The sequence below is a fragment of the Anopheles arabiensis genome, chromosome 3 (assembly GCF_016920715.1).
Source record: "Anopheles arabiensis isolate DONGOLA chromosome 3, AaraD3, whole genome shotgun sequence".
Lineage (NCBI taxonomy): Eukaryota > Metazoa > Arthropoda > Insecta > Diptera > Culicidae > Anopheles > Anopheles arabiensis.
Genome location: NC_053518.1, coordinates 49,676,874 through 49,685,774, shown reverse-complemented (window position 1 = coordinate 49,685,774; position 8,901 = coordinate 49,676,874). Strand labels below are relative to the sequence as shown.

Genomic DNA, 8,901 nt, shown 5'->3' with positions numbered 1-8,901 from the left:
CGACCCGACTAAAATAATTATGTCAAGCCTGAATTTTAGTCTGCACGCAATCATCGACAATTTCCTTCACTGCCACAGCCGAACACTATAGCAGATTCTTCCTTACATTGACCGCGGCAGTCGATTCTTTGGAAATGAACCTCTAACCGACCCCCAGCAAAAGCTTAAAAAAAACTATAACATCCAATTCTAAACTCCATTCCTGTGGCATCCCAATGTATCGCTATCCGTTCGGCAAGCTGATTGTTCCCGAAAAAACATTTTCGGTGTAATTATAAACAATTATAATGATTGCCCCTTCTCCGTAGAAGATTGCTCGTGCTGTCAATCATTCAATTCAAATTTTCGAAGAGAGCTGCGTATTCCTTTCTCTTTGCTATCATTTCATCCAATTTGCTTGTTTGGAAAATGTTATTTTTAGACAGAAACATTTACCCTACCTTCCCAGGTAAACTGTAAAACGTACCCGTTGCTCAAAATAAATAGCTTAAGTCCAACTCTTGCAAGAATAGTTCGAAAACAATACGACACTTCTTATCATATTCATTTTTTCTCTTCTAAATTTCTTTCGTTGTCAGTTTTGTGCTGCTTAGCTTTATTTTATTGAGCCGTGATAGTGATAGTTTAATACGAATGGACAGATGCCATGGTACAATAGTGACCTAGACCAGGGGTCTCCAAACTACGGCCCGAGGGCCGAATGCCTATAATACGACTCGCGGTGATTTTGTAAAGGATGAAATTAATAGTCTATTTAAATAAAACAATCATTTTTACTGTTTTAACACGAAAAACAATCCCATATTACAGTCGTCTACTCGTACGACTTAACAATATGCCCTGTATGGGTCCCTGTATAGGCCGGCATGTCCGCGTAGGTCAATAGACCAAATAGAAGAAGACGAAAATCAAGATTCAATTATTAAAAGCTTTAGAAATTTGATACATTCAGTAAGTAATTTCTTATCAAAAATAAATTGAAATGTTCCCATTAGCTAAAGCTAACGTCAAAATGATCCTTAATAACGTTATTTTCGAAGCAATGAGACCAGCGTACTGATATGTCGGGAGACCTCTGAAATCCATGTCTAGATGGTCTAGACCACGAGTTAAATTAACCAGGAGTTTAACCTTATTTTGATAAGAAAAGTAAAACTGAATATTTAAAATTTCTACAGCTATCTATTATTGAAGCTTGATTTTCGTTATCAAATATATAAAAAAACTGTTTTTGATTGATACAACCAAAATAATTAACTATTCTTTTCATATGTACAAATTCTTCGCGGGCCACATTATAGGCTCTCTACAGCCGAGTTTGGCACGACGGACGCTATTGGGGAGACCCTATCTATTATTTTTGATTCTAGTAAAATATGTGTTCTACATATTGTAACATAGTCAGTTCCACAAAAGAAAGAACGGTAGAAATGCGATTCGAAGTTTATTTAACGTTTATTTGATTTTCCATACGATAAGATGAGCCAGACGGTATATCACAGCTTGTTAAAGAAATTACGTATTATAAGTGACAGGGATACGGCAAAATAATCGGGGGACATCAAATAAAATCGTTAACACAAGAAGTGCTATTCAACCTGCAGAGGATCTAACGGTAGTCGGACTAGGCGGTCGCTAGGATAGTCTATAGCATTGGTCTCCAACCTGAAGTAGGAATTTATTTTTGAAAAGCAGAAGTTTAATATACATATCGTGCATTTTTGTCCCCACCATTAAGATTAAATTTTCAACAGGCATGTCTAGAGTAAGTGAGTCGGTCTCGTAGTACAGTCGTCAACTCGTACGACTTAACAACATGCCCGTCATGGGTTCGATCCCCAAATAGACCGTGCCGCCATATATAGGATTGACTATCCTGCTACGGGGGGAAATCAATTAGTCACTGAAAGCCAAAGCCCACTAGTGGTACAGGCAGGCCTTGACCGACAACGGTTGTTGAGCCAAAAGAAGGAAGGAAGGCCTAGAGTAAGATTAATAAATGTTTTTTTATCAAAAACTTTGAAATAACTCTAAAAAATGTATGTCCTCAATGGATGTGGGCCACGGCAAATGTATTTTCAAAGCCAAATGTTCCGCGATACTAAAAAGGTTGGGGAGCACCGGTCTATAGTATGGAGTATGCATAGAAGTTGACAGAGTACTAGGCCAGCAATCGCCAAAGAGCGGGCCGCAAGGCGATTTCACGAATTAAGAAATAATCGTGTTAATTACAAAATTAATTAGTTAGTTAAGAAATATCTGTAATATTATAACTCTATCAATTCAACTTCAGGAGTTATGACAGGTCAAAGTTGAAAAATTATTCCACATTCCACACCTGCACACAAACTACAGACGCTCTGTACTTGGCGTTGCGGCTTGTTCGGGATATTTGTTCCTTTTTATTTAAACCATAGCATTTTGTACGTATCTGACATTTTGTAAAAATATATCCAGAAACCGTTACACATTGTTTGTACCCGCAGAAGGTTTAAGCGTTATTGACAAAGATACATCAAATGAACTCACCGGCTTCGAAGCGGTGCTAAGCGGAGTTGAAAACGTTCCGTTAAAAATAGAGAATCAAATTACAGTATTAATTTAAATCATAGTTTAATTTTGAAATATTTTGTTTTTTTTTTTCTCAAAAATATCCATCGAGATATTTTCGTTTACTTTTTAACTAACGAATTGTTTAAGGTTGATTTGCATGCTACGTGTATAGAAATCGGTTCATTGGATCCCTAACTTTAAGAATAATTTTACAAACTATCGATTTATTTGAGCTGTTTTAAAATAAGTGTCGTCTTTTCGTATGCTATATTGCAACTAATTGTGGTTTGCATTGGCACACAAACTAATCCAATCGTCCCTATCTATGCAACTAGGTCGAGCTGCTCTTGATAGACCGATGTTTTCAAATGCTTTTGTTTTGTATAAAGCGCATGCTGTCGACATCCTGCCAACATACTTTTTAACTAATTTGATTATTAGTGGTTTATATTTCGGATAGGATATTATAAAAGTTTTATTATTTAAAACAATACAATAGTTCTCAAATATAAAACTAAGTTCGAGTCATCAACTGTATTCAGCGTTTGCAATATGTGTATGTGACAAAGTACAGCAAAGGTATACATAGCTTTCTCTTGTTAGAAAAACTTTGGTACCAGTATTTTCTTCTAGGGTATTAATACCAACGCTTAGAGTATGACGCAATGATCTCCTTGATCAACCTTGCTATTGGGCCGAAGGTATCTATATTGTGTGCCAAAATATGTCTAACAAGTGAAACCCCCTGTAAAAACAATGTACAGTGGCGCCATCTCGATTTCCGACACCTAAAATCACGTTTCATAAGTAAAGTGACCCTTTAAAACAAGATTCGATATGATATATATCGTAAATAGTGCAAACATGACTTATGGATTATGGGACTTATTAACATGGCAGTTTGTTCGAGGTAGCCCCATAGTGCATTGAAGTAGGTGATTGTTGGGGCCCCATCGAAGTCGATGATTGTTGGGGGGTGAACTCCGTTTGATTCCGGAGAGCTCCGGATGACTCTGACTCCGAACGATTCCGGACGGCTCTGGATAGTGCTATTAATTCAGAAGTCGGTTCCGGACTGCGAATTTTTGCCAACTTTACCCCCGTCACTTGCGTAGATTCCACTTTTTTTTATTACCAAATGTACACATTGTCAATTCGGCAGCCAAATTTCCACAATAGTGCTACAGGGTCGAAACCATCCGAAAGCGAGCAGGAATCGTTCGGAGCGACCCATAACGGTAAGTAGGTTCAGAAGGTGCAAAGATTACGTTAATTGCAAGAAAACATAAGTGACTCCGATCTCGTTGGTGAAGTGAGTTCTGGTCGAGTCGGGCCAACGTAGATTCAGTCCGACCCGAAGGTGCAACAAATTCGAGTCCACTAAAATCATCAGTATCATTATAATAAAGCATAACAGACCATTTGTTCGGGTATTTAGTCTACTTTGGCGCTACCCACCTGAAATCATGCACCCAAGAGACATAGTCGCTTATGCTTTCTCGTACCTGCCATGAGCCATAGCACAAATAGCTATTTTTTAATTTTTAATACGCTTCCCAACTTTTCGGATTTCCTTAAACTCGTAATTAAAACAATTTGGACAAAGTGCAGTTATTTTTTAGAACTCCGTTTAGGCGAAAAACACAAGCAAAAAGGTATGTCATATTGTTTTATAAGCATTTCTATGTCTTACAGATTACTTTGGAAATGATTAAATAATCGGTATGCATTTTTGTTTTATTATCAAAAGCGTAGTTATCTATCTGCTTTGCTCTTCTGCGTCATGTTTGATAAATAGAACAATTCCTTCCAAAAAATCAGATTCTCGCTCTTTTTTATTCATCCCCTTTCATTCTCTCCCTGTTTCTCGAAATGTCTCTTATTATTTATAGTTGTTTTCTTTTCAACACAATCATTCCTATCTTGATATTAAGTTTGCTTGTTCCCGTTCAATTGCCGAAAGATAATGTTTAAATTAATGGGAACCGTTTATTTGCATTTATTTTTCTATTTTCCTGCGGATATAGTTTTACTTGTAGATTGTTAGCATTTCAAACTACAACAAAGTGTTTAGTGCTTATTTAAGCATAATAAAACCACAATCGCTCATTAGAAGTATCTTCTGCCTGAAAAAAAAACTTGTTTATGAAGATTATCCATCCACGCCAAATCAATCGATATGTACTGATCCGAAAAGCACGTGGTGGATGACCAAATGGATATTGTCATGCAATTAACGTGCTTAAAAGTGTTGTTCTAGCTTGAAATTTGATGCATAAATTTCAACATTTTTAAAAATAGTACTCATGGGCAATTCATTGTGGAGAAATAATGAGACAAGTGGAGAGAACGAGAGAGGATGACACAAAAAGAAACTAACAGAAATTGAAGTCGTTTTCGAAATTATTTGAAATACAAAACGAAAAAAAAACAAAACTATAAAACACTAGTAACATGAATAAGCGACCACTGAGATGTTGGACTGAAGGTCCATCAGCTTTTAGGAATGGAAAATTGCTGCACCTTCTTCAGCGTACTGTTAACTGCTAAGTATTCTGTCACTTTGCTTAATGTTTAAACCGGCTATTATAAATCGTTCTGCTATATTAGCATTTAAAATGTGCAGTGTCAGCGCGTAACATCAATTATTTGTGCACACGTTTGTTGTGATCATCATTATCATCTTTGCTGTTGCCGCTCTTCTGGCGCTTGTTATCGTCCGATACACCGAGCACTTTCGACTGTTTCACCAAATCCAATGCCTGCCAGAAAGGAACATCGTAAACGTTTACGCGTTTACACGAAGAAACTTGACCGATTAGATATTGTTGTTTAATATTGGATTAGTTAAGATGGTGATTTGATTGGGTTAGTTTTGGTGTGTTGTTATAACTACTGCTTGCCTATTTGCGTACCTCTTTCTTGCTTCGTAGAGCACAATCTTCCAACGTATCTGCGGCTTCGTACTTGCCCTGTCTTCTATATAGAGCACCGAGATTTTTCAAGGTCGTAGTAACGGTGGGCGAGTCCACCTTCGCGGCCTTATGCCATCCACCATATTCGCCGTACGGTGTATTTTCTCGATTCTTCAGTTTATTCTCCTCGCGCTCTTCGGCCACCTGCCATATTGGTTTGTTTTCACCATTAATTGCACCAAATTCCCGCTCGTGTGCTCGCGTTAGCACCTCTTTGTATAGCATTTCTGCTTCCTTGTATTTGCCTTGTTTCAAGTAGCAACTGGCAAGATTGTTGAGAGTTTTCGCGACATTTGGATCGTCGCCACCTAGCTTCATCTCGTAAATTTCCAAGGCTCGCTTGTAATACATTTCCACTTCTTCATACTTTGCCTGGAAAATGGAAAATTAAGGTATAGTATACACCACACATTGGAGGAATCAAATTCTTAACCGATAAATAACAGGACATACCTGGTTCTGACAAAGAAGTGCTAAGTTATTCAATTGCTTGGCCACGTCGGGATGCGATTTGCCGAGCACGTTCTCCCGAATTTCTAGCGCTCGTTTGCAAAGCGGTTCCGCATCTTTGTATTTGCCCCGTTTACCATACAAAACGGCTAAATTGTTTAACGTAGCAGCTACGGCCGGATGATTTTCCCCAAGAGTTTTCTCGCGAATCGTAAGAGCATCGTTCAGTAGATTGGCTGCCTCCTTATACTTGTTCTAAAGAGTGATAAACAAGACAAGACAATATTGAATAGAAAAGCAATGTAAAGATAATTAATAACAACATAAAATGTATGATTAAACGTCTAATAAAAAGGATATCTATTCAAATTTGGTGCAATGCATGCAATCTTAGTCCTTCAATTTTTACATCACAAACTAAATTTTAGAACAATCCGAGGCAAAAGGAGACTAAATAAAATTGTACTAAGTGCCACAAACAATATCACTCAAATGATAATAAACACAGAAAAACCAATTTTGCAGTGAATGTCTCTTGACAAAAGTAACAAAACATAATTAAACCTAGTACGTATCATTTAAAGTTTACCTGGTCTCTGTAAACTAACGCCAAAATGTTCAACATTGTGGCCACATCTGGATGATCATGCCCACTTGTTTTCTCGAGATCTTCCAGTGCTTGCTTACACAACGGTACGGCCACTTCGTACCGTCCCTGCGATGCGTACTGTATCACCAGATTGTGTAGCGTTCGCAATCTGGCCGGTATTTCGTAGCCGGCATTTGCATGATTAGCAAATTGATTCGGTGGCGTTGGTGACATGTTGTTGCGTTCTTCTGCTTCATCCTCCGGAAACAGTTCCACCACCGGATCGGTGCGAGACTTTTCCAAATTATCTTCATTTTCTTGTATTTCATCGTACTTTTTCACGGACGCCATGAACTCTAGATGTTTCTTCTCTTCTTCCAACTGTGCAACGCTTTGTTCCGATGCCTGCAGCTTTTGCTGCGTGATGGCCAGCTCGTCACGCAACCATACATTTTCCTGACACAGCCGTTTCACTTGCGTTCGTAATTTTTGCTTTTCGGCTTCGATGTTTTGCAGATGAGCAAACAGCATCACGATGACCTAAGTGAAAAATGTATGTATAATAAAGGAAATACCATAAAAGGATAGAAAGCAGTGTATTAGAGTGCTTACTTGCGCTTCGCTAAGACCGAGCTCGATGTTCTCCATATTTTTCTTTACGATTTCCATTTTATCTGGATCGGTTTTGCTGCCCTCCGCTAAGTTATTCATTAGTGTGACATGCTCCACGCGCAGCGCTTCTAGGCCCTGCATTACCGTTTTGGTATTCGAGACAATCTCTTCCTGAGCCATTTGTGTCATTGTGAATGATTACTGGTGTTGCTATTGTTCAAGTAAAACTGAAACGACACGATAGTAGGAGCTTTGTTAATTTTTGTGTGTTATTAATATTTTCCTGCATTGAGTCTGGGGCGCTGCAGGTGACGTATTGGAGTGACATCATCAAAACATGGATAACCAAAGTATGCGATGAAACGATCAATAGAGCAAACGTAAAGCGAACCGTGAAATCCGAATTGTACAGTTGCATCGTTCCAGTTCATTCTATGCTCCACACACATTGATGTTACCTGCCAGCGACGCTATAGAAATATCATGTACCGTTACAGCTCACAGACTTTCGTCGATCTTTTCAATGCTTCAAGTTTCACGAAAAGACAAAAGCAAATACTTTCTCTACATGAGGTAAATTGCATCCAGGAAAAAGCGACTGTATTTTCATGAGCTCCTTACGGGGGTGCAAGCTGGCTTAGTGTAAGTGGATTTCTTTATTTTCTAGAGCTTTTTTTGTCACGTCGTCGACAATTCGTACCTTCTCAAATCGTTGCAGACAGTGGCTAAGTTGTGTTTGCACAATGTGATTCAATGGTCCACAATAGATATAGGTTTTGGAACGAAGATTTTACAAAATACGATTTCGTCAAGAAATCAATAAACACACGAGAGATGGACGAAAAACTAATTTTCTTTCACTAAACAGCACCTACACAACCGCATTAGTTTGCATGCACACGCACACACACCTACATGTACATATATAAACACCCATACACTTTTCGTTTAACGTGGGATGTACATATATTGCAATGAACTTGTACGACGATTTTTATAACATTTAGGTCGGTCGGTGCATTGATTCACGTCAATAAACTAATGAAAATTGTACTTTCTTCAACAATACCGCACCTGTCGATAATCACAACTGAAAGCTATATGATCGATGATGGAAATAGCAGGACAGGGCAAACAAAACTACACACTGTAATCATTATGCGGACAAAATTATCCCTCTGAGTGACGTATTGTAACACCTGCATTCCTCAAAAACATATCCATTTGAAAGCAAAATAATAATGTTACTGAAATTAAAAACATGTATGTTATTTTCTAATCAAATCAAAGAATTTTAGCTTCTTTAGTATGAATAAAATACTGAAACTCTGGCTACGTTGGCGTTACACTGTTTTTACATGACAGGTTTTTTGGGAAAGTCGCATGCGAAACAGCGGCTTCGGTTTACCAATTTGATGGTGGTTTTAGCCGTTCTATTAATTATCGGATACGAATCGAACTGAAAATACCATGTTTTAGGTTGTGAATAATTTTTTAAACAAAAAAAAGGAAATTTATTGTCCATGTGAAAATTATTGATTAAAGTAAAGTCTATTCAAAACAATCATCAACATAAAAATTTATGTTTCTCGGGTGCTCCCTGATTGAAAAATTAACACACAAAACATTAAAGCATTTCAAAGAAGTAGTTATTAGATTCGATTTTAGAGATTTTGAAACTTGTGAATAGAAAAAAAGAATGTTCATAAAACATTTCAAAAA

General features: G+C 37.7%; 1 protein-coding gene across 4 annotated transcripts; it reads right to left on the bottom strand.

Annotated features, from left to right (window-relative positions):
• Positions 1 to 4,164: 4,164 nt before the first annotated feature.
• LOC120902021 (kinesin light chain) lies at positions 4,165 to 8,497 on the bottom strand. Of its 4 annotated transcripts, none has more exons than XM_040310462.1 (6): positions 8,254 to 8,497; positions 7,180 to 7,406; positions 6,568 to 7,107; positions 5,982 to 6,233; positions 5,469 to 5,900; positions 5,199 to 5,315 (listed from the first exon to the last, which is right to left on the bottom strand). In XM_040310462.1, the coding sequence occupies exons 2-6, from the start codon at positions 7,366 to 7,368 to the stop codon at positions 5,199 to 5,201; spliced, it is 1,530 nt and encodes a 509-aa protein (XP_040166396.1). In that variant the 5' UTR covers positions 7,369 to 7,406; positions 8,254 to 8,497. The 4 variants fall into 4 exon arrangements, with proteins under 4 accessions (XP_040166398.1, XP_040166396.1, XP_040166394.1 ...); XM_040310460.1 differs by having other exon boundaries at positions 7,880 to 8,496; XM_040310463.1 differs by lacking the exon at positions 8,254 to 8,497 and adding an exon at positions 7,638 to 7,785.
• Between the last annotated feature and the right edge of the window lie 404 nt (positions 8,498 to 8,901).